At 41.5% G+C, this 27,205-nt stretch overlaps 1 protein-coding gene across 1 annotated transcript in view; it reads left to right on the forward strand.

Moving 5' to 3' along the window:
* The window catches only part of LOC136885355 (nephrin-like), a 424,800-nt gene that overhangs the window by 340,224 nt on the left and 57,371 nt on the right, over nt 1-27,205 (forward strand). The window contains exon 7 of the mRNA XM_068230401.1: nt 10,032-10,317. Within this exon, the coding sequence (XP_068086502.1) occupies nt 10,032-10,317 (286 nt within the window). The remainder of the gene's footprint in view (nt 1-10,031; nt 10,318-27,205) is intronic.

Raw genomic sequence — 27,205 nt, forward strand, 5'->3', positions numbered from 1 at the left:
TAGCACCACGATATTCTATAAATATGGAAGACTCCAAAAAACGAACATTAACCAAAAGGAGAGCAACCTTGAAGGCTTGTGTAACTCGCATTCAACACTTCGTTGAGTCAGAAATACACTGACTGACAGTGACAATGCAACACCAAGGAGGAGTGGTTCGAAAGGGATGAAAGTTGGGGAAAAAACAGAGACGGCACGGATGAATAATTGATGTTTATTTCAAACCGATATGCAGGTTACACAATGCGCACGGCATCGACTCAGTAGGATGTAGGACCACCGCGAGCGGCGATGCACGCAGAAACACGTCGAGGTACAGAGTCAATAAGAGTGCGGATGGTATCCTGAGGGATGGTTCTCCATTCTCTGTCAACCATTTGCCACAGTTGGTCGTGCGTACGAGGCTGGGGCAGAGTTTTCAAACGGCGTCCAATGAGATCCCACACGTGTTCGATTAGTGAGAGATCCGGAGAGTACGCTGGCCACGGAAGCATCTGTACACCTCGTAGAGCCTGTTGGGAGATGCGAGCAGTGTGTAGGCGGGCATTATCCTGCTGAAACAGAGCATTGGGCAGCCCCTGAAGGTACGGGAGTGCCACCGGCCGCAGCACATGCTGCACGTAGCGGTGGGCATTTAACGTGCCTTGAATACGCACTAGAGGTGACGTGGAATCATACGCAATAGCGCCCCAAACCATGATGCCGCGTTGTCTAGCGGTAGGGCGCTCCACAGTTACTGCCGGATTTGACCTTTCTCCACGCCGACGCCACACTCGTCTGCGGTGACTATCAGTGACAGAACAGAAGCGTGACTCATCGGAGAACACGACGTTCCGCCATTCCCTCATCCAAGTCGCTCTAGCCCGGCACCATGCCAGGCGTGCACGTCTATGCTGTGGAGTCAATGGTAGTCTTCTGAGCGGACGCCGGGAGTGCAGGCCTCCTTCAACCAATCGACGGGAAATTGTTCTGGTCGATATTGGAACAGCCAGGGTGTCTTGCACATGCTGAAGAATGGCGGTTGACGTGGCGTGCGGGGCTGCCACCGCTTGGCGGCGGATGCGCCGATCCTCGCGTGCTGACGTCACTCGGGCTGCGCCTGGACCCCTCGCACGTGCCATATGTCCCTGCGCCAACCATCTTCGCTACAGGCGCTGCACCGTGGACACATCCCTATGGGTATCGGCTGCGATTTGACGAAGCGACCAACCTGCCCTTCTCAGCCCGATCACCATACCCCTCGTAAAGTCGTCTGTCTGCTGAAAATGCCTCCGTTGACGGCGGCCTGGCATTCTTAGCTATACACGTGTCTTGTGGCACACGACAACACGTTCTACAATGACTGTCGGCTGAGAAATCACGGTACGAAGTGGGCCATTCGCCAACGCCGTGTCCCATTTATCGTTCGCTACGTGCGCAGCACAGCGGCGCATTTCACATCATGAGCATACCTCAGTGACGTCAGTCTACCCTGCAATTGGCATAAAGTTCTGACCACTCCTTCTTGGTGTTGCATTTGCTCAGTCAGTCAGTCAGTGTAAATTCTGCCGATATCAACCTCATTCAGGTTAAATTAAACAGATTGCTCTCCACCAACGAAGAATTCAAGCAAATTCAAAGCCAACTAGAGTCGTATGATGAAGAAAATGAGGAATCTAACACGATCTACCGAGAAGAATTCGAAGACACAATCGACCTGCTGGAGGCTAAATTAAGGAAGGCCACCAATCTACAAAATATGTCAGGTAATGTTGAAGTGCTCACTCAGTCATCACATGACATGCCTAGAAATATCAAATTACCGAAAATAAATCTCCCCACATTTACTGGGACTCTAATTACCTGGCTGCATTTCAAAGACACGTTTGAAGGCCTGGTGGTCAACAATAATAACCTATTAAACATAGAGAAATTCCATTACTTGCTCTCTTTTCTGAAAGGCGAAGCCAAGGACAGCGTAAGAAATATCAGCATTTCTGACTCCAACTTTCAAGTAGCCTACAACATTCTGGTCAATCGTTATCATTCACCCAAATTAATTGCAGCTGAACACATTAGGCAAATTACGGAAATTTCACATAAAATAGGTTCAACGGAGAGTGAAATATGCAAACTGATCAATATATTCAAGGGCAGTATAGATGCCCTAAACGCCCAACCAAGTATCCTAGATTTACTTCTTAATGAACTCCTACTCTCTCGACTAGACAAAAAACTAAGCTTAGAATTTGAAAAGGAGCATTCTCATTCCGATGCAGTTAAATTCGAGGAGCTCATTAGTTTCTTGGAGAGACGCTGTCAGACACTACAACTCTGCTCTTCTACCCAACCACCTGCAGTCAGTCCTAACAATTACCCGAAATCAGCGCCACGCTTGATAACACAACAGCAGCCATACATTTCGACAGCAGTGATATGTTACATCTGTTCATAAGAGCACAGACTGTATAAATGTCCTGATTTCCTCAATTTGAGTTCTGGTGAAAGGTTCAAATTGATCAAAGATAACAAGCACTGCAGTAACTGCCTTAGTCCATCACACACTTGGAAAGCATGTAGATCCAGTACTACATGTAAGGTATGCAAGAAATACCACCACACGTTGCTATACCAAAACGATCAGAATGAGGAAAAAACTAACATAAACAACACTATGGCACAAAACCCACAGGGTAACGACACACTCCAATCATCGTATCACTCTCTCAGAAGTGCTCCAAACACTCAGGTTCTTCTAAGCACAGTCCCGGTTAAAATCAAGGACTCAAACGGAAGATATCATTGCATGCGAGGCGTATTAGATAGCGGTTCCCAAAGCAACTTCATATCCGAGCAGGCGGTACAACAACTTAAACTTAAGAAGAAAAGAACGACCGTTATATCCCTGAAAGCATTCGGTGAACTGACATCCGAAGCTGATTCATCGGTAAACGTAGAAGTGCACTCGACCGTCAGTGACTTTCATATCAATATGGAATGTATAGTACTATCTAGGATAACTGGCAATATCCCTGCATCAAACATCGACCTCAAGGAATGGAATATCCCAAAGGATGTCATCCTCGCTGATCCAGATTTCCACCTTCCTCCGAGTACTCACTTACTAATCGGAGCTCAGTTCTTTTTGCATCTCATGAAGGAGGGGAGGAAATTTCGCGCAGGATATCCCACACTGCAGAACACTCAGTTAGGATGGATTCTTAGCGGGGAGTATCCACAGCAAATGAATGAAGGAGAAGACAATGGGCAAAGATCTAATTCATTCTTTATTAGGTCTGACCTCAGTCTTGAGAATCAAATACAACGATTCTGGTCCATAGAGGAAATAAGTCATGAAATTCGTTCACCAGAACATGCGGAATGTGAGAAAAATTTCATTGACACCACCTTAAGGGATGAGAGTGGAAGATATGTAGTAGAATTACCCCTGAAAAAGGAAATAAACCTAGGAAGCTCAAAGGAGATTGCAAGACATCGTTTTCATTTCCTGGAGAGAAAATTGCAAGTGATGAGCAATCTTCGTCAAGATTATGTCGAGTTTATGAGGGAATATGAAGCACTTGGACACATGGTCGAACTTCAACCAAATTCCACACTAAGACAAACAGAATATTACCCTCATCACGCGGTTCACAACCATTTGAGCAGTACTACCAACACAAGGGTGGTTTTTGATGCCTCTACAAGGACCGACAATGGCGTGGCACTAAATGACATTTTAATGGTAGGACCAACAGTACAGGACGACTTATGCTCATTGGTCATGAGGTTCCGTATGCATAGAACAGCCTTTACAGCTTACATAGAGAAAATGTACCGACAAGTAAGAGTGCACCCAAAACATCAACCCCTCAGGACGAACTAAAATCCTACGCCCTCACTACAGTCACGTATGGCACATCGTCAGCAGCTTACCTAGCTACGGATGAAGCAACCAGATTCCCTCGAGGGGCTTCAGTCCTTCGCCATGATTTTTATGTGGATGATTGGATCTCAGGAACAGAGACTTTGGATGAAGCTCTAAGGCTGCGAATCGAACTTCAAGACCTTCTTCAGCTTGGAGGATTTCCGTTGAGAAAGTGGTGTACAAATAGTCCAGAACTCCTTGAATCTATCCCAGAGAACTTACGAGGATTCATTGACTGACAGTGAGAGTAGCGTAGTAAAAACGTTGGGTTTAACTTGGCACCTTTCAATGGACCAATTTCAAATCAACTGTAGCCTGAAGCCACATCAATCGATCTCAAGGGAATGCAAGTGCTCAAAACGTATGGTGCTGTCCATAATATCATCAATATTCGACCCACTAAGGCTGATAACACCCGTAGTTGTTCTCTTCAAAGTCTTCATGCAACGCCTGTGGCAAGAAGGTTCAGGATGGGATGATCAACTACTCGGGAATTTGCTCGATACCTGGATTGACCTATATCAACAAACACCACTACTTAATAATTGCAAAATTCCAAGACTGATCCTCAGTGAAGGGATAGTGAAGAATATCGAGATACATGGCTTCTGCGATGCCACACAGACTGCTTACGGGGCTGCCGTGTACATAAGATCTGTTAACCAAAAGCCGAGGTTCTCACGAGACTTCTTTGTGCAAAATCAAGGGTTGCACCTCTAAAACAGATTTCAGTTCACCGTCTGGAATTATGTGGTGTCTTAATTTTGGCTCGCCTCATCAAGAAAACGCTTGAAACTCTACGCACTACCCCCGATGGTGTACTACTTTGGACTGATTCAGCAATCGTATTAGCTTGGTTACGCGGATGTCCTACAAAATGGAAAACATTCGTGGCAAACAGGGTGGCAGAAATTCAAGACACTGTGCCAGCCTCCCATTGGCGTCATATTGGATCACTGGACAATCCTGCAGATCTTGCATCACGAGGAATACAGCCACGGCTTCTTCAAGACAGTGCACTATGGTAGGAAGGCCCCAACTGGCTGCGTCTAGACCCTGCATCATGGTCAGCACAATCAGGATGCGACACCTCGAAGATCCCTGACCAAAGAATTATAACATCACTTATTGTCATAAAATACGATGATGATACATTCCTGAATAGATTCTCATCCTTAAACAGATTACTCAGAACAGTTGGTCAGTGTCTCAGATTCTCTTCCAATTGCAAGAAAACTCGCAGTGAGCGCGATACATCACCACTGAAACCACAAGAGGTAAATCATGCCTTCACGGTCTGTATCAACATTGTACAATCGGTCTCTTATTAAAGAGAAATACTCTGCCTCAAATAAGGTAAAGCTGTTGATGCAAATAGTACACTGAAGAGTCTGAGCCCAATTCTGGACCAAAATGGGTTTCTTCGAGTCGGAGGAAGACTACAAAACGCACCACTTCCATACGAAGCCAAGCATCAACTTATATTTCCTCCTGATCATCACCTCACCAAACTTGTCTGCCTGAGTGAACATGTAAGATTACTACACGCAGGACCTCCATTACTCATTTCATCGCTGCGACAGAGATATTGGATACCAAGGATTCGCCAAATCGTTAAGAAATGCATTCATTCGTGCTACACATGCTTCAGACTGAGAAAATCAGAAGCTCAACGGAAAATGGCAAACCTCCCAAGATTTAGGGTTACTCCTACTAGAGCCTTTATGAACGTTGGAGTAGACTACACTGGCCCATTACTAATACGGATAGGCACACGACGAAGTAAGACAACAGGAAAGGCTTATGCTGGAATATTCACATGTCTTTCGATCAGAGCTGTGCACATCGAAATCATCTCTGATCTTACAACAAGTGCAATCATAGTAGCACTACGTCGTTTCACCTCACGTCGAGGTTGTCCTGCCAATATCTACAGCGATAATGGAATTAAAGGAACTTCAGAAGTTCTTACAATATCCGAAGCAAGAAAAAGAAATTGTGAAGATCGCAGAAGGAATAGGCATTACCTGGCACTTCATCCCTACATCTGCACCTCATTTGGGAAGTGCTTGGGAATCCATGGTAAAAGCATTTAAATTTTATCTTCGAAGAACGATGGGAACAACAATACTCACCTTTGGAGAATTAACTACCCTATCTTCACAGATCGAAGCTTGCCTGAATAGCCTCCCGCTATCCAGATTTAGCGATGATCCGACAGATTCATCCTATCTCACTCCATCACACTTCCTTATCGGTGAGCAACTCACGGCACTTCCCGACAACGATTTCAAACCTTGTCCCATCAATAGTCTCTCTAAATGGAGACATATACAAAAAATGACTCAAGACTTCTGGAATAAGTGGTATAAGGATTACCTCAACACACTTCAGCAACGTTACAAATGGACACAAGAGCATCCTAACCTACGTCCTGGTGATCTTGTGTTCATCAAGGATGACAACCTAGGATTGGTGGAAAAGGTCCATCTCGGAGATGACGGTCTCGCCAGAGTAGCTACTGTCAACACCACTTCTGGTGCCATGATGCGTCCTATCAAGTTGTGTGTATAGCCAGAAACGAACTGGGAATGATCATGAAACTACAGTTTGCTTGAACATTATCAACGTACTGTTATAAAAATCGTGTTTGTCCTGTTTTTGACTAGTGCATTTTTGTGTGAATATGTTCCATTTTATTATTTTTCTGCAAAAAAACATCTCTGGTGGGGCGGTATGTTAGGTAAATTTATTCCCTATAGTAGTCTTTGTCTTGTAGGTTGGCAACTGTATAAAATGTGTACATTATTAAAGAGACAAGATGTCGGAAAGCTTAGTTTGCATTTATTTCACTAGGCTATAAATAATTTTACTCACACTGAGTGAAATGGGAGAGTAGGGGAAGGCCTAAAATTTAATTCTCAAATATTTATTATTAATGGTCGTATCTTAACGAAAATCGGTAGGGAAAGTCTAGGAATAATCGCTACAACCTAAGCTATAAATAATTGTATTCACGCTTAGAAAAATGGTAGTTTAGGGGAAGGCCTACAGTGGAATTCTCAAATATTTATGTTATTAATGGTCCTATCTTAATGAAAATCGGTATGCCAATTCGGGGAATAAGTCGCTATAATCTGGGCCATAAATAATTTTATTCACGCTGAACGGAATGGTAGTTTAGGGGTAGGCCTGACATTTAATTCCAAAATAATTATGTTATTAGTGGTCCTATCGATGAGTATTATATTTCCGATCATTTATGTCTTATACATTGTTACCAAACCGGCCATGATCAGAGATGTTCATGAATTTGGATTTTTGTTACTAAGTCCTTATCAGCGCCGAGTCACGAGAAAATGGGTAGACAGGATTTAAAGAAAATCGGTATGTAAAGTCGGAGAATAAGGAACTACAGTCTACGCTATAAATAATTTTATAAGACGCCCTAAGACCACAGAGTCGAAAGAAAACTAAATGTGGAGGCCTACAATATAGAAAGCTCATAAAATTGATCAACAATAATATTACATTGACCGTTGCCTTACGTCGCACTGACACAGTTAAGTCTTATGGCGACAATGGGATAGGAAAGAGCTATGAGTGTGAAGGAAGCGGCCTTGGCCTTAATCAAGGTATAGCCGCAGCATTTGCCTGCTGTGAAATTGGGAATCCACGGAATAACATCTTCAAGGCTGCCGACAGTGGAATTCGAAACCATTATTATCCCGGATGCAAGCTCACAGCTGCGCGCCCCTAACCATGCGGCCAACTCGCCCAGTCCTACGAGTGTAACAGCCTGTCTAAATATTAGCGGGAAGTAGCTGAGGAGTTAGGTAACTTTCTTCTTTAGCATGCCATTCCTCTGTTTCATAAATTTTCCTATACTACTGGTACATAACACACTGATTCATCATAGCATTCGAGCTATTCAATCCCTACTCTGAGGCACTGATTGGAATGAGACGTGTCCATGGCTGTCTGCTGCCTGGTCATCTGGAACTTTGAATTGTTAGATCGGCACCGTAGAACTATTCGTTAAAAGTGAGAAAATATGCAGTTTTTCCATTTGATCGAGTATTTTATATGATAACATTACTTTTAATAGCTACATTCCTATTGACGTTTTTGTAATGACTTGGGCTCGGATGTTTTAGACCTAAAAATAGCCCAAATAAGCAAGCGAATATGACCTCAAAAGTGACGAAATATGACGTAAAAATTACAAAATATAACCCGAAAATGATTAATTTTAATATGGCCAATTTAAAATAAGTTATAAATCGAAACGGCAATTCCTTTGATACATATTTGTTAACTAAATTCTTTGTTCTTACTTTCATATTAATTTTCTGAATATACATGTTTCTCAGTTAATCACAGTCTATTGTCCTCGATTCACTTGTGAATGCATACCTATAAAGTACTAAGTTCGCTAAGATTATAGATTACACAACATCTTAAAAGTAAAAATATGTTTGTACCCTTCACTGGTCATTTGAAATACGAAGAAAACTAGAAATCAATCTATATTTAAAACATATTTTGGAACGTTTAAGCCCAGATTACATTAATATTGCTCAAATGCGTTCAAATTTAAATTGAGCACCACGAAACGAATTAAGTAGATGTATTTCGATGCATTATGGTAGGGCGGCTCGGCATATAGTGCAAATTCGCGTAACTTTTTCATTCTCCTCCGCGGGTGGTATTGAAGTGTATGACAAGATTCATCTTCAAAGCATCAGGCGCAAAATACCTCCGATTATCACTTAACACATTCTTGTAAGAAGGGAAGCTCCTTTCTACGTTACAAGACGTTATTGGTGCATATTTAAATAATATTAAATCACTGCTGTCGAGTATGCACTTATCTTGAAATATACTGGTACCTTCTACTCTAAGAACATCATTTATCTTGCACACACAGCGAAAACCGACACTTCGATTAAGCACATTGTAAAGTTTCCATTTTACACTGACGTAACTATTCCATGTGATTGTTGTGCTCACAGTTTCAATACTTGCATGAATTCCTAAGCTCGCAGCTTCTAAACGAGTAATTGCTCTCGATATAATTCCAAAGTTCGACTTAATATATGTCCGACTTGCTGACAAACTGTAGGAAAACAATTCCTGCGCGATCTTGACAGAAGAGGCAGAGTATTACATTTGTATTAACTACAGATGTGATACCCAAAAGCAGTTTTGTAAATACTAGTTGTCATTAAAAAAGTTGACGATGATTTTGCACAGTTACAGCTGTCTCCAAACCGCCGAAATATGACGTTTCTACGAAAATAGCTCAAAATATGACCTTTTGACAAAAAATAGCCAAAATATGCATTTATATGACAAATAAAAATCACTTAATTGTGACTATAATCACCTGATTTGCACCAAAATCCAATCAGGCAAGAAAATAGAGACAAAGAAAAAATATGACTTTTCCTAAACATCCGAGCCCTAGTAATGACGTATGCAGACTTTAGTTAGGAAATCCACAAAGTCAGTCTTTCTGAGAATCCCGTAGCGAAGCGCGGGTACATCAGCTAGTATATAGTATATATAAAATATATATAAAGTATATATAAAATACTGCTTCCATCAGTCTAAATGTCAAATTACCTGTTGTCGGTGCGACGTAAAGCCCCTAGCAAAAAAAAAAGTTACCTGTCGCGTGAATTAATTAAATTAAATTAATTAAATTAATTAAAAATAATTCCATCAGGAGGATTATCATAATTTATACACCATTGGAAAGGGAAATTGTCACAGATACAAAATTCAAAATAATGAAAAAAAATGTTTTCCATTTTATTTTTTTTTGTTCCGTGTCCCCTAATACTTCATTTGCTAATCTAATATTTCCTTGTGCTCCTTCTCCGAGACTGTATCCATTCAGCAATTTCTACAGATTTCCTTCAGACTCAGATAAAGTAACGGTATCATAGGCAAATCTCAGAATTTTGATTTCCTCCCTTTGAATTGTGATTCATTTTTCAAATTCCTCGTTGATTTATGCTAGCGCCTGTTTTATATAAACACTGACAAAAAAGTTGTTCTTAAAAATTAAACATCAGATGTTTAAGTTGAGGGGTTTATCTGTATTGCAGACAATGAGGACGATGTTGCCCTACACCCTGACACCGACAAGACGAGTATCACCGGACGGCTGGTAGAGGTGACACTAGGTGGTGCTGTCCAGCTGGTGTGTCCGTCCTCTGAAGGAGTGTCTTGTTGGAGTAGAGTGGGGTCTGGAGGAACATTAGAACCCATCGGTATAGGACCTGAACTTACCCTGGAGAGAGTGCTCTATCAAGAGGCTGGAACTTACCGCTGTATCAGAGGAGCTTCCCCTAGACTTGAGGAGTGGAGATCTCTAGTCAAAGTCGATCTCTCTGTAACAGGTGAGTACTGGAATATCTCCTGGATTTGTGTAGTGGATATCTCTAGTTAAAGTGGATCTCTGTGTGACAGGTGAGTACTGGAATATCTCCTGGATTTGTGGAGTGGATATCTAGTTAAAGTGGATCTCTGTGTGACAGGTGAGTACTGGAATATCTCCTGGATTTGTGGAGTGGATATCTAGTTAAAGTGGATCTCTGTGTGACAGGTGAGTACTGGAATATCTCCTAGATTTGTGGAGTGGAGATCTCTAGTTAAAGTGGATCTCTCTGTAATAGACGAGTACTGGAATATCTCCTAGATTTGTGGAGTGGAGATCTCTAGTGAAAGTAGATCTCTGTGTAACAGGCAGTGGCGTATCCTAGAATCTCCACCGAGGCATGCAACTATTAACCATGCAGTAACACAATGCATTAAGTAAATTTCAATTCTACTCACCCTAATTACATGTAGGCGAACTCGACGCTGCGTTTCCTTTTGCAAAATTCCTTGGTGACGTCACTATAGAAGTCCTCACGTGTTTTCATCTCAACAAGAAGATCCTTCTCTATGGACATCATTCCTAATGCAGAGAGACGACTTTGGGAATCACGGACGAAATATTTTATTCGCTTTAGGGCTGAGAAAAAGCGTTCTACAGATGATGATGATGATGATGTAGCGGGAATAGTTGTAATCAATGTGCACAACTTATAAAGCTCGGGAAGGCTGCTGTGGAGACCACTGGTCAATAGGAATTTCTGGATTTGAGCCACAGTCTTATCTTTGAAATGTTCAGAAGTGAACATTGCCCTCTATTCAGATTAAGTCTTATTATATCAAAAATCAATTTACTAAATTGCTCTTCAGGAAGATCGCCGGAAAAAATGAAAATTTCTTACAATCAAGCATTTCAATGAAGGACAGATCTAATGAACAGAAGCGATATTTTAACTGTGCTAGAATAATATCATGTATTTCCAGGTAAACCCTTCCATACTCATCTTTAACCGAAAATGAAGTTTCTTCCTTTCTTCTCTTCCTTGGTGGATCAAACTTCTCTTCTGTTCCGTCCCAGACGTTAGCAAATCCACTGTTTCGCATTATACATACATTAGTTTCTAAAGAATTCACTTCTCTAGTGCAGTATAGAATGTCTAGGGTCTTAGATTGAAGGAAGTTATATATAACGTCAGTCAATGAAAATATTTCATTAAAAACGTTCAGAAGAAAATTGAACTGAAATTCTATTAACTTCGCGAGAAACCCGCTTGCCTCATTAATTGTATTGTTATCCCAGTTCCCCGGTTCCTCCAAAATACTTTCGTAAAGCTCTTGGGGAGGAGCACGATATTCCGCGATGGTCTGTACTAAACAGCTAGAATAGTTCCACCTTGTTGGAGCTAGTTTAGGAGTTGCGAAGAATATACGACATTCTTTTGTACATGACACGGCTTGAGAGAATACTAAATTAAGCTTGTGAGCGTAGCAGTGGGTGAATACAGTACAGGATCTACTTCTTTTAATTTAGCTTGCACACCATTCAGCTGACCTGCAAGCACTGCCGCCCCATCGAAAGTCTGCGCAACTAATTTTTCGCGGCAGTCAAAGTTTTCCAGACCAGTGTTGCCAACTCAGTGGATTTTCCGCTAAATTTGGCGGAATTTTAAACGGAACAGTGGATAAAATTTCCTTTTAGCGGACAGCGGAATTTTTGACGGATTTTCAAACTTCTGATAACGGTTTTTAGCGGTAGCATTATCATATTTTATCGTAAGGAGAAACAATAATATAGAACTTATCATAATTATCTGCTTCTGCTGTAATCGTCACCGAAATTATGGTGAGCTGGGTATGTTGTGTTTGATACCGTGTTTCTATGCCGAAAGGAATGGTGTAGCAAAGTGACACAAGATGGCTGTCTATTCAAGTCGCAAGAAATCGTGTCCGTTCCAAATGGCTTGAGTTAATGGCCCATTTTCAAGGAATAAAGTCAAATGTAAAGTGTTTCACTGCCAAACAGTGATATAATTAATACACTTTATCTTGTTTTCCTGAAACCCTCTTTATCAAAACGTTGGAAAATTAATAAATCATTCCAGTCGAAATCGGCAGACCATATCGCCAGAAGAATTGTTCCGAGATACTAAATGTGATATTTTGACAGCAGATATTGGTAAATATAAATTTCCTTAAATATTTCTTGGCTATGAAAAGTAATGAAAGTGAAAAACCTTTCGAAATAGATCTGAAAAATTAAAATAATCACTGCTGGTGAGCTGCAAAGTCGACGAGTTGCTCTACAAGATTGATAAAGATTTAGGATATTGGTCTAATGCTGTTGTTGGAAGAGCTCTCAGCCATTTACATTAGGTAAAAAAAAAAGCTTGAATGTCTACCGCTATTGTTTACCATTCGATCAGGATTGAAACGAATGAAAAATTGTTGCAGTGATCATGAATTGGCATCAGATATTTCGAAAAGAAATGTTACCAAGGCTTCATAAATGAAACCACAGGAGAGGAGAGGAGTATGAAACCCTGTTCTAAAACTGGTGAATGTCGACTTAAATTCCTCTGTACAAAAAACTGGTATATGCTGTTTTGATTTCATTCGAAATTTAGCGGAATTTAGCGGATTTAAAACTAAAATTTAGCGGATAAAATATTTCTCGGTTGGCAACACTGATCCAGACACTCAATCGTAAGTCTCACCAGTGCATTCGCTGTTCTATCAGAACTCACATTATATAAACCAACAAATCTTTCAATAACATCACCATTATGAACGTATCTATAATAATAATAATAATAATAATAATAATAATAATAATAATAATAATAATAATAATAATAATAATATTGGCGTGACCGGGCGAGTTGGCCGCGCGGCTGTGAGCTTGCATACGGGAGATAGTGGTTTCGAACCCCACTGTCGGCAGCCCTGAAATGGTTTCCCGTGGTTTCCCACTTTCACACCAGGCAAATGCTGGGGCTGTACCTTACTTAAGGCCACGGCCGTTTCCTTCCAACTCCTAGGCCTTTCCTATCCCGACGTCGCCATAAGACCTATCTGTGTCGGTGCGACTAAAGCCACTAGTAAAAAAAATTAATGGCGTGTGGCCTCCGGAGAGGCCCGGTGCAGGTCCTTTTATTTTGACTCCCTTAGGCAACCTGCGCGCCGTGATGAGGATGAAATGATGATGAAGACGGCACATACACCGAGTCCCCGTGCCAGGGGAATTAACCAATTATGGTTAAAATTCCCGACCCTGCCGAGAATTGAACCCGGGACCCCTGTAACCAAAGGACAGCACGCTAACCATTTAGCCATGGAGCCGGACATGAACGTATCTGAGGAAAAAAGGAAAATTTCGAAACATCAAAAGTCTCATCGATCATAATTCCTACGAATTTAGCTTCCCCAGCCTGAATCATTATTTCAGCGGCCATTACAGTGCAGATACTTTGAATAAAATCCTTCTGAACGAGTGGAGAGAGTCCTGTAAATACACTCGCTGTTGTGAAATGACTGTCTAATTTTTCATCAAACTCGGCTAACAATTTAATAGTTCTATGCAATTCCCTCTGTTGTTGGATTCACTAGCCTCATTGTGCCCACGGAATGGTAACTCTTGCTTCCCCAAAGAGCATGCCACGGCAGTCAGCCGTTTCAGAATTTCCCTGTTTTTCTTAACGGCTTCGTTGTGCCTTAGAACAATTTCCTGCTTCTGCTTATCCAACTACAAATCCATCCTAGTTTTACCAAAGGTATCAAAGGATTTCCATGCGTGGATATGACAATCTGATTTCTCGTGCCTCGTAATAGCAGTGTGCAGATTGTTTAGATCTGCATATCCACGTTTCTTGCTGTTCCAAGGGGAATTTTCAGCAACAAACAGTAAGCAAGGCCAACATAATAATTTGTTTAGTAACTCAGCCGCAGAGCCAAACAGTTTTACTGTAAGTTTCTCGATTGAACGTGCGAACACAATTCTTGTTTTCTGTTTTTAAATTTGTGAGGGAAGGGAGAGGTCTCCCGGCTTAAACTATTTGAATCTTTTCATCAAATGATTGCCCAGTAAATGGCTTTTCAAACAGATTTAAAATTATATCCGTTTTAGACCCGTCCATCGTTAATACCACATATGCACAAAATATAAAACACCGAAAACGACGAATAACGCAGGAACAGCACACACAGAATGAACTCACTAATCAGCAAAACACTCAATGAATGAACTCACTAGTCAGCCACAACTCAAGCACTGGAGTAAGTCACCCCAGTGGCATTGGTGAGTTTCGTCACGTTGGGTTCTCGCTGGGGTGTAATCCTTGGGTGCCGTCCGCTGAAAACTTGGACATGCTGACTTTCTCCAAGTTGCTAACAGATGATAGAGGGCAGCACGTATATGGGATGACAAAGTCTGACCAATTTTCAATTGAAGCGACATCATTCGGAGGGTTTCAGAACTATGCCTGCCACCGAACGCAATTTTAAGATTGAATGTATTAAGTATTAAACATTTTTTTATTGCCCACCCTAGTTTACACCTTCGGTTTACAGGCAATAAAGACCACAAAGGCAAACATACAAACATATAATATATATTATAACTCTCCTAAAACTACCTAACTACCTCACTAAATCTACTATGATGCTCCTAACAAGAGCGGATGTCCTGTTCACATGTTAGGGCACTCACCAGGCTACATAAACAAACAAAATCTATTCTATCGTTCAACAAAACAAAGCAGAGAGAAAAAAGAAAAAACTAAAAAACCACAAAAACCCACTTACTAAATCTACTACGATGCTCCTAACAAGGGCGGATGTCCTATCCACATGTTAGGGCACCCACTAGGCTACATAAACCAACAAAATCTATTCTATCTTTCAACAAAACAAAGCAGAGAGAAAAAGACGAAAACTAAGAAAACACACAAAAACACACTTAAACTAATTTGAAGATGCTGCTGAGGCGGATCTCCAGACCATCAACTGCACCGCGCTTCACTAAAACTTAAATTTCTACTCCCTACAACTACCTAACAAAAAGAAAAGAGACACATGGCTGATCGCGGTATCCTTGGTGATGAGGGAACGCCTTCCTGCCATCATACCGCTCTCAGCCACACCCGTGGATCAGATATCGTCCCCACCTAAACCTCTATGACAATGTATTTCCCTCCCCTTCTTTGTGTGACGAATCGCCGACGTGGAAGCCGGACCGTCCAGCGATTCGTCCCGTTCTTATCTATTGTCCCGCCTACTAATCTAATCTGTGTCGTCGTGTTGCACATTGCCTCTTCCATCTTGAACCTCCATTTTCTTTATGTACGGACATGTTTGTTTATCACACTTTAGGATGGGTCGGTCTCATCTCATCCTTCCCCTTATAATCCCCACTCCCTCTCTTATTCACATCTTTCCGTCTCTTCTTCACTTACACCTATTCATCTACCTTATAATAACCACTATATTGACAACACTATGTCTTAGAGTTTGTTTTATATACACCATTGAGCAACACTGGACTGTCCATTATAGTCTAATAAAACCATTCTTTCTTATTTTCAACTCTTTGTCCTAAAATTATTTATCATAATATATTTTTTGCGTCGCTTACCCTAAATATCATACATTCTTCATATTTCCAACACTATACTACAATCTTTTCCCTTTGGCAATCATTATCTGGAACATAACACCTTTCTATTGTTCACTTAATTTTTTTACAAACCTGGCTCTAACCAAATTTAAATATTTTGATATGTTTGTTTCTCTTTCCCATTCTCTACATAGCCACGTCGTCATCTTATGACCCATTTCTACTTTTTCTATCTCTTTCGTATTCAACACTTTCCTTTTCATCTCTTCTAATTCGCTACATTTAGAAAAAATATGCATATCCGACCATCCCTCTCCACATAAGATACATCTATCCTTCTTTTCTCGACCTATCCATCCTAAATTTTTTGGAATTCCCAAAACCCACCAGTATAATCCTCTTTTTCTCCTCCTACCCTCAAATTCGGTTCTTGGGTTCGTAGTTTCTACTAATTTGTTTAAAACTGATAATGAGTCTCTTTCCCTACATTCCATAATTAAAGTCTGTCTTTCTATATCAGCCACTCTCTTTGCTACTTTTTTCAATACCCAATCTTTCCTCTCTCCCCATCTTTCCCACCATTCTTCTAATCCTATCCTTCGTAATTTGTTTTTGCACTTATTCACCCAGTACTCTTCGTTCTCCATACTCTTCTGGAACCTATACACCTCTTGTACTAAATCTCCTCCTTTTCCTTCTTCCAATCTCATCCAATACTTCATTACCCTCTTTGCTATAGTGATATCTATCGATTCTTTACATACTAATCTAGTCCCTACATTAGCTGTACAGTTTGGAACCCCCAACATAATCTTACTAAATTTAGCCACCACCCGGTTTAATTCATTTCTATTCTCCTCCAATCCCCACACTTCTACTCCATATAACATTTTTCCTTTAACCATTGATTGAAACACCATTTTTTGAATTTTGTATTTAATATCCGGGAATTTATTTTCTAATACCCCCACTATAGCCAATGCTCCTCTCCCTTTTAATTTAGCTGATTTGATCTGTTCCTTCCATGTTCCGTTGCTACTAATTTTCACTCCTAAATACTCAATTTTTTTCTGGTCTGATTTCTTCTTGTTCTACTATCCAAAATTTCTTTTCTTTCTTGTCTTTCCTTTTCCTGCGTACCATTATTTGTGTCTTCTGTACATTTATTCTAAGTGCCCATCTTTTTGTATATTGCACCACCTCTTCTAGCCCTTTTCTCAACCCCCGTGCTGTTAGTGCCAAAATCAATAAATCATCCGCAAATAACAGTCCACGTATTTCCCGTTTGCTTATCCAAGGACATTGCCAACCCTCTCCTCTATGACCGTCTAATATATTGTTTATAAACAATAAAAATAATATCGGTGACAGTTTACAGCCTTGTCTTACACCCCTCTTGGATTCAATACACTTACTCAGTTCACCCCCTTGTAATTTAATCGTCACCATTACTTCCTCGTATATTCCTTCTGTTGCCATTCTCATTTTCGTTGATAACCCAATATCCCTTAGCCTAGTAAACAACGCCTCCCTGTTCACTGTATCGAAGGCTTTCTCCAAATCTATTGCTGCTACATATAATCTTATCCCTGCTATCCTGACATATTTCGTAATTAGGGTATCAAAAATCCATATATTATCCACAGAATTTCTCTCTTTTCTGAACCCATTTTGATACTCCGAAATCCTTCCATACTTCTCTGCCCAATTTAAAATCCTATTGGTTAAAATTCCTGTGTATACCTTCGATAACGAATCCAGGAGTGTTATCCCTCTGTAGTTATTAGGATCACTTCGACTCCCTTTATTCTTGTAAATGGGACATAATACTCCTTTTCTCCATTCACTAGGAAATTTCGCCGATTGCCATAGCTTGTTAAAAAATTTAACCATCACCTTCAACATCGATTCGTTTGTCCCTACTTCTTTCCATACTCTATTAGTAATACCATTTGCCCCACCCGCAACTTTCGTTTTTAATTTACTTAACACACTAGTTACTTCTTGAATTGTTATTTCTCCATCTAATAGCTGTACTCCTATTTGCAAATCTCTTTGGATAAATGTCCTACTTTTTTCCCCATGCCAGTCCCCTCTCCCACTCAAAAGACCTGCAAAATACCCTACCCACTCGTTTTCATCTATGCTTGTTCCCTTCCCCGTAGGCCTGTTCTCTTAAGTTTGTTTATGGTTTCCCATATCCTCTCAAATCTTTTCTCTTAGCAATATCTGTTCACTCTTTCTGCTTCCGTCTCTCTCCAGCATTTCTTTTTCTCATTCAGTAGCTTCTTGTATTCTCTTCTTTATTTACAATATTCCTCTCTTTTTTCTTGTTTCCCTCCTTTCTTAAACTTTTCTAGTGCTGACATAACTATCTCCCGTTCCCTCTGACAATCTTCATCGAACCATCTCGTGTCTCTGTTCCTGTCTCCCTCCTTTCTTATCTTTACTTTCTTTCCCACCTCCCATACAGGGCGCTCTATTATTTTTAAAGCTTTGTCTATGTCCTCTTCTTCCAGCATTCTTTCTGCTTCTACTCTTATACTATCTCCCCTCTCCCTTAGCTCCAATCTCAATTTCTCAATAGTAGTTTCATTCCAAATATACTTCCATCTCTCTTTATGCCTCATGCTTTTTCTTAACCCTCTCTTTACTTCGCCATTTTCCTCTCTTAATTTTATCTTAATGGGCATGTGATCAGTTGACCCACATTCTACCACCTCAAAATTTATTATTTTCCTTAAAGCTGTTTCCGAGCTTACTCCTATATCTACCACACTCCCTCCCTTCGATGTAATGAATGTCAATTCTCCCGTACTGTCTCCCTTCATCCAGCCATTTAAAATATATAATTTTTCTATAGCACATAGTTCTAGCAACTTTACTCCATTACTATTTATCTCTTTGTCCTTACTGTTCCTTCTGTATCCTCTCACTTCAGTATCCTCCCTCCCATAATTCGGTACCCTATTGCTCACTCTTGCATTCCAATCTCCTATTAGTATCATTCCATCTTCTACATATGTACCTTTAATTTTATTTATTTCTTCAATCACATCTTCAAAAAATTCTTATTCGCATAAACTGAATCCTTAGGATGGTTCTACAAGAGAGCTATAAAAATTGACTCCTCTTATCTTCCCATTTTGACTCTAAACCACACCACTCCTTCCAGTTCATTCTGTATTCTCTCTACTCTCCCTACTATCTCATTTTTATTAAGACAGTTATCCCTCCCGGATTCCTTCCCATCCTCCTTATTTTTTTCTTAGTGACGTTAACTACTCTATACCCATCCCATTTGATTTCAATCTCTTTCCCTAACCAAGGGCAATGATCTCAAACTCGTTGACTAATTCTTCTATTTCTTTATTTCCTAGTTTCCCCATCAACCCCTCGATATTCCACAACCCTATTGTCATCTCTAGTTATTTTTCCCTCCCCCTCTCTGCTTCTGTACTTCTCCACTTCCACCCCTACTCCCTGTCACTCTTTCTTGTAAGTCTTCTCCATTTCTATCCCCTTCTTCATTCCTCTCGTCCTCCTTCCCTTTCTCCGTGCCTACGCCTTTTTTCTTTACCCATAAATCCTTCGAACTTAATGATCTTTCCTTACTTAATACCTGTCTTCTCTCTATTTTGTTTTCTGTATTCCTTTTATTCGGTGAGGATGTATCCTTACCCTGGCTCCTATTGTCTTCAATTACACTTTTCATTCCACTCAGCACCACTTGTGACACATTACTTGCTTCCTGTGACTCTACGCTTCGCTGACTCTTCAAGGTCTCCGCAGTCCCGACCATCTGTTTGCTGGCTCTGCTGGTCAGCAGCTCTCTGCTTTCTGCACCTGATATGATGTGGACTTCACTCACTTCCGTAATATCACACTCCACTACGTCACTACCACTTTTCCTCGTGACCTTCCTTGCTGCTCCCTCTGCCGTCCCGGGCTCCTTCTGTTGTTGTAAGTGATCTTCATCAAGTTTTTTTAGCTGGTTTACTCCCCATATACGATTCCATCTTCCGTCTCCAACCACCAATTGTTGTCCTCTGATATAGGCTTTGAGGCCTTGTTTTTTGCGTCTTTTAAGTGTCTATTTAGGATCCTGTTCTTCTCGATGTTTTCTCTGTTCATCTCCCTTCTTATCCACACTTTCTCTCCATTTAAATTGCTCAAGTTCCTTATCACAATGTCAGCCATCAGGGTGGATAATAATTTCACTCTGATTGGCCTTTTGCCCTTCATTTTCCCCACACGATGCACATCGTCTATATCTACTTCGCTAAAATTGATTTTCATTCTATTCTGTATCACCTACACCACTTTGTATACTAGTTCCACTTGTGTTTCTTTTTCTTCTTCTTGGACACCATATATGAAAATATTTTTTCTCACACTATCTTGCACACTCTTCTCTACTAGTCTCTTAGTATCTCTCAGGTCTCGCTCCAAACTTCTTACTTTCTGTTTCAACACGTCCAACTCATCTTTATTACATCCTTCTTCTTCTAGTATCTTCTTTACGTCTTCCTTAATACTCGACTTTAGGTCCATAAAGTCCATGGATAGCTCTCTAAACATTTCCTTTATTTGTTCTGTCTGGCATGCCTCTCTTATCATCTCTCTTATTGCTTCCAATTCTTCCCATCCAATGGAACCCACTGGTCCTGGGCCAGGATTAATTTCCACCCCTCCTATTAACAATAACACCATCACCACCACCGCCACCAGTAGAGTAGCCACCACCCTTCTATTTTCACCTTTTCGCTCCATTCTTGTCTCCATTTTTCTTCCCTTTATGGCGTTCCATCTCCCAATCGCTATCCTGTATTGAGTCAACGTGATACCCATTGTTCCGCTGCTCCGCGCTATACTCAGCACATCCGCACTCTTTACTGTCTCCAAGACGACTGCGTTTAAGATTGAATGCCTTACATCCTTAACTCCTTCATTTGCTGTCTATTTCTTTCTAGAGTGGAATAGATGGCGAGATTACACCAGCACCTCACGTAGTCAGGCATTGGAACTATTACAGCTGCGCGGAACTTTTGAACTTCTGAAAGGTGAAATCGTTAATATTTGACTTGAAACAACCTAAAATTGTACTTCAGACAGTTCTTTGCGTTAGCATAACGCATGCAATGAATGTTTGCATTCACGGAGTTTACGCCACTGGTAAGGGCTACAAAAAAATCCAATTTGTCGGGCTGAGTGGCTCAGACGGTTGAGGCGCTGTTCTTCTGTTGCCAAATTGGCAGGTTCGATCCTGGCTCAGTCTGGTGGTATTTGAAGGTGCTCAAGTACGTCAGCCTCGTGTGGGTAGATTCACCGGCACGTAAAAGAACTCCTGTGGGGCTAAATTCTGGCACCTTGGCGTCACCGAAAACCGTAAAAGTAGTTAGAGGGACGTAAGGCCAATATCATTTTTATTAATTGTTATTCTACCGGCCCCACCCGCAGGGAGATGTCAGCTCGGGGGGAGGGGAGGGTGTGTGTTCAAATCCCTCCTCTGGCGTAGTTTCTTCGACAGGTTCTGTCAAGCTGGTCTGATATCAGGTACAGATTTAGCAACACCGCATCGCAAACCCCATTTGAATTCCCCGCGAAGTCATCTGATCGGTTAACTGAAAAAATGATTATAGCGCGAGATATACAATTACTTTTTTCAAATTATTAATCAGTATGACCAACCTTCTAACGCTCTTATACCCGGTTCACGTGATTATCGACCGCCAGTATAAATCAGGCTGCCTGGCCGAGGTGGTGGTTCACCCATAAGGACGTGGGTTCGATTCCTCACCAGGAAGTCGACAAATTTAAGAAACGAGGTTTCCACTTCCGGAGGTGAACATGGCCCTGAGGTTCACTCAGCCTGCACCAAAAATGAGTACCAGGTTAATTCCTGCCGCCAAAGGCGGCCGGGCGTAGAACTGTAATCATTCTACCCCATTAAGTGCCGAGGTTACGTACAGTGGAACCCCTTACCCTCCACCTCTCCAACGCCCTTCATGCCCTTTGAGGAAATACTTAGTTTTTTAACGTAGACTTACGCTCCTCGACAACGGACACATGGAAATAAAAATGTAAGATTCTTTTAGTGTTTGGGTAGAGCGCGTATATCGCCGAGAGTAACTTACGATTATGTTAAATGTCTCAGATGACAGACAAAACAAGTGACTATCTGTTGCAAAAACAAAATGAAAATCTGAATTGTAGTTTTCAATAAATAGCAGAAATTGTGCTCAACATGTGACGTCACACTCTGTTATAAAATGGCGCCGTGTTTATCCGGTTCAATGGGATAGATCCTGTGAGATAATTCCGCTCCGCCTCACAGGATCTATCCCATTGAACCGGATGACATTCATAGACGCCATCCAAGACCTTATCCCTACTCACGTTGCGTTAATAGAAGAAACGCATAATAACCTCCTGTTGACCACCCCCTTACATGAAAATCAAATGAGCGAACTCTGCTCAAGAATAGATATGATCAAGGAAACTCCAATACCAAATTACTCTCGCCCCTCAAATGTTATCCCAAGCCAGAACCTGAGGAAGAAGAATAATAATAAGAAGACGAACCAATTGATGAGGGAGAAGAAGACGAACCAACTGATGAGGAAGAAGAAGAAGAAGACGACGAACCAACTGATGAGAGAGAAGTAGAAGAAGAAGACGAACCAAATGATGAGGGAGAAGAGGAAGAAGAAGACGAGCCAACTGATGAGGGAGAAGAGGAAGAAGAAGACGAACCAACTGATGAGAGAGAAGAAGACGACGAACCAACTGATGAGGAAGAAGACGAAGAAGAAGAACCAACTGATGAGGGAGAAGAAGACGAACCAACTGATGAGGGAGAAGAAGAAGACGAACCAATTGATGAAGGAGAAGGAGAAGAAGAAGAATAAGACGACGAACCAACTGATGAGGGAGAAGAAGAAGACGAACCAACTGACGAGAGAGAAGATAAAGAAACAGTGGAGGATGGTTCCCCAACGTGTGCAAGCTGCTCGAAAATCACTCCGTCACCATCTCTTATTGAAACCTCCGCCCAAACCGAACCCCTAACCACAGAAGAAAACGATAAGCAACCAGTTTCGCAGCAAACCGTTCCTACGCCGCAATCACCAAGCCCTTCTTCACCAGCCAGCCAGCCAATCCACAACCAAATCGAGCAGACCAAACCGAAATCATTCCTGCCTACAATCCACTCTTATCCATATGTGCTACAATTGCCTGCAGTTGAACCACTCAGGCGCTAACTGCACAAATGAGATCCGATGCAACAGATGTGGTAATAATCATCATCACACCGTTTGCCCAGTTCCAAGGGACCAGCCTACGTGCGCCAACTGCAGAGGAAAACCCAGGTTGGCCGTTCCTTGAGAAGGCAATAAAATCGCACTACGCAGTCAATAAACACCTCAAGCTGTCGCAATCAACAAATCAGATGCCACCACCCCTACTGGACCTAAACCTTAATCCCCCTACCCAAGCACCACTCGAACAGCACACCACAAACCATCCCCACCATAGATCTTCTTCGAAACCTCCTCTTCTTATTAACCAGCACTACCCAAATCTAGTCCCCCACTCCAAAACCCAAGTTTATCCCGCCCAGACACATTGAATGCCCCTACACATCCAGAAGCACCCCAATCGCTAGCGCCCTCTTACGCTCCTACCGAGTCCCACAAAGCCATCACCACATTTCTATCTATCCACCACCACATTTCTATCGATCCACCACCATATTTCAATCGATCATCCATCGTCTACTTCCTTTCAGAAATACTGGAATAATTTCCCAAGCTGAACCAACAGTCAACGCTCTCTCAACAGCCCCATGTCAAGTTGAGATAAAAGACCCAATGAGGTCGGGGATCTCATTTAAATCCACAGCTGCCGCTCGAGTCACTCCGCGAGGCTCAGGCTCAGGCTCGGGCGCTCAGTTGGAGGTTAGCTGTCGTTGTGAATAAATAGTGGTCAGTTATTTCTCATATCACATCGAGTTATTACCCACGGTGGTGGTGGTGGAGGTGGTGATCATTGTTTTAAGAGGAAGTACAACGAAGTAACCATCCTCTACGAAAATGAAAATCCACAGTCTGTTTCCGATCATTTGACCGGGTCAGGGATGAAATGCATGAAGCCCCCATCTAGCGGCGAGGATAGGAATTGTGCCGGCTGCCGAAGCCTGTCACACTCCTCTGGGGCAATGATTAATGACTAACAGATGAAATTAAATGATAGTGGGGAGTGTTGTTGGAATTAAAGATGACAGGGAAAATCAGAGTACCCGGAGGAAAACCTGTCCCACCTCCGCTTTGTCCAGTACAAACCTCACATGGAGTGACCGGGATTTGAACTACGGAGCCCAGCGGTGAGAGGCCGGCGTGTTGCTACCTGAGCCACGGAGGCTTGTAACCACCCTCTACATAAAACACTAATCAGAGAGAAAGAATGGAAGGGACCCGACACTTCGAAAAATGAAGACATCGGCCAAAGCAAAACAAGGGCCATGAAGGGCGTGAATATTGAAGACTCCCTAGGACTCGCTAAGCAAATACCGCTGGGGTCGGTAAACGACAAGAGTTGACCAAGAAAGGTCTGATCATATAGATGAAAGTCAGGAGCCTGGCGCAAGAATGTGGAAGTAACGTCAGGACTCAGGTAAGGGCCCCAAGGTCGCCAAACCGCGCTCCCAACTTGAGAACTTCTGGGGCCCCTTTTGGTCGTCTCTTACGACAGGTAGGGGATGCCTTGGGTATAATTCTACCGCGCCCACCTACAGGGGGTTTATTACCCACATTCCAAGTGTACCATATTCTACTGAATAAAATGTATTATCCACATAATATTTGTATTTTATTTCTAATTAGTAAGTCTACGGAACTCTCAAAACCCCGCGGCAGTTTCAATAGTGACAGCCTATCACCATTTTATTTATTTATTTATTTATTTATTTGCTGTACAAATCACACCCATTGCCATGCAAGCTATGCGGCCTCGTTGTTATAAACAGCACAAGTATAGCTCCAGCCATTCAGTGTTTAATACTCGTGTCGAAAGCCGTGACTTTTTAAGTCCCCTGTGAGGTGCAATGTGTCTGGAAATGAGCAGAGAGTGCGGGGGGCTTTGTATGTAAACTCCACCTCACTGATATTACATCGGTGATGTGATCAGAGGGGAGACAGATCGTTAGGTGGGCGTCATAACAACACACGGTTGTGAGCTCAATTAATAATTCTAGAGGTTCAACCCCTATGTAGTGTACCCGTATCTCAGTGGTGAGGTAAAAATGAAATGGCGTATTGCTTTTAGTCCGATGACATGTTCGGCTCGCCGGGTGCAGGTCTTTGAATTTGACACCCGTAGGCGACCTGCGCTTAATAATGATGATGGTGATGATGATGATGATGAAATTATGAAGACGACAATACACCCAGCCACCGTGCCAGAGAAATATTGACCAATGGTGATTAAAATTCGCGGGAATCGAACCCGGGACCCCAGTGACCAAAGGCCAGCACGCTAACCATTTAGCCATAGAGCCGGACAGTGGTGAGGTTATTGTGTCATATTGTGTCATAAATATGATTTATTGTGCTCCGTACTTTTTTTAATATTTTAATGTTGAAAGCATATTTTAGCAGACAAAGTCGGGGTCCCCATTTTACGTAAAACGTAAAATTAAGCAATTTCCTCAATTGTGCGGAAAGCTGAAGGGCCAAAGGGCCGGGAAAGGTTTCAAATCCTGAGTCTTCGATAGCTCTATCAAACTAAAAAACAAATTCTGAAAATTACTTGCGGCCTAAATGCAGTTCCAGAAAAAACAGTTTAAATCGCTTGTTTCTTTACTAGTTTTCGTTTTAATGCAAATTCTAGCCAAATTAACTTATTTACATCATTCTTTCCGTAATGTGTTCCTTGGTTCAATACCCTCGGGCGTTTGTTTGATTTTTTTTAAAAATATCCACACCGAATGTAGTCATAAGGAGATAAGTGAAACTCTGCACTGACTCACACTAGCGCTCGTGGTTGTAGAAAATAGCGAACTGCTAATCTAATCAACCGGATAATGCTGATTAAGAAAAGGACTGTAATTCTTAGGCATAAATAAAGAATATATTCTCATGCTTTATTATATTTTATGTACCTAAAATTCGTACCTCATATCCCTAGGATGTGTTCAACATTGAGTTGCTTGCCTGAAGGGCTATAACTTTGGATTTTCTTTTTACAGCGTTATACCCATTTTTGGTGCGCGATAGAACTTACTTAACTGATGCTGATTTTTTCTTCTCCCAAAATCTCTTATCTAGGCGCTGACAATTTGCTTCCGTTCTTCAGTGCATGGTTTGTTGGTCCTGATATTCATTTATCAGCAAAATTATAGTTGTTAATTGCTTTTTTGAATTGGAGTCGATCTGGAACAAATTCCTGTGGGATGCCAATTTCCTGAAGGTCTTTTCCTATTTCACTAAGCAAGTTGTTCCTGACTTTCATTGAAAGGGCAAGGTTGAGAATCCTTTTGGTGAGTCCGTCATTGTTCATTCTGAACTTTAAGCGCCCTTTCCTGATGGTCATCATCATAGGTTGTTCTTCCATTCGGCAGGTCCGATTATGGCTGTGACCTCCATATCTCTCGATCTTGTGCCCTTTACTTCACTTCTGCATATTCTTCCTTTCTTTTTCTAATAACTGATATCGTTTCCTTCTCCTTCCTCGTTTTCCTGTTATCGTCCCTTCAATTACTACTCGTAGTAAAGTGTCGTGTCGTAGAATATGTCCAATCCAGTTTTTCTTCCTATTTTGGATTACGGTCAGCATGATCCTCACTTCTCCCACTCTCTTCAGAACTTCCTCATTTGATATTTTACCTTCCGACTTTACACCTTCAATTCTTCGCCAAATCCACATCTCAAATGTCTCTCTTCTTCTCTTTTCAGAATGCTGATAAAACTCAGACTTCCGTTTCACCTAGATTCCCTCTGAGTAGACTCAGTATTTTCCTTTCCTGTTTCTCTATTTCTTAAATAAGTGATCTGTCTCCAATGATCAAGGTTTCCGAGGCGTACACTATCGTGCTTCATGTTTGATATCTGAATTGCAATGTCTTAATTTTGCATTCCTGCATATTAATGTTTTGTTATATCTGTTCCAGGTGAGTCTATAGGCCTTCTGTAATTTTGAGATTCTCTCCTTATTTGCTTATTATTACTAGCCGGCCTGGTGGTCATGGTCGTTATGGCGTTGAAGTCTAGCCGGTTCGAGTCCCGTTGGTCGAAAAATTT

The sequence above is a fragment of the Anabrus simplex genome, chromosome 14, assembly GCF_040414725.1.
Source record: "Anabrus simplex isolate iqAnaSimp1 chromosome 14, ASM4041472v1, whole genome shotgun sequence".
Taxonomy (NCBI): domain Eukaryota; kingdom Metazoa; phylum Arthropoda; class Insecta; order Orthoptera; family Tettigoniidae; genus Anabrus; species Anabrus simplex.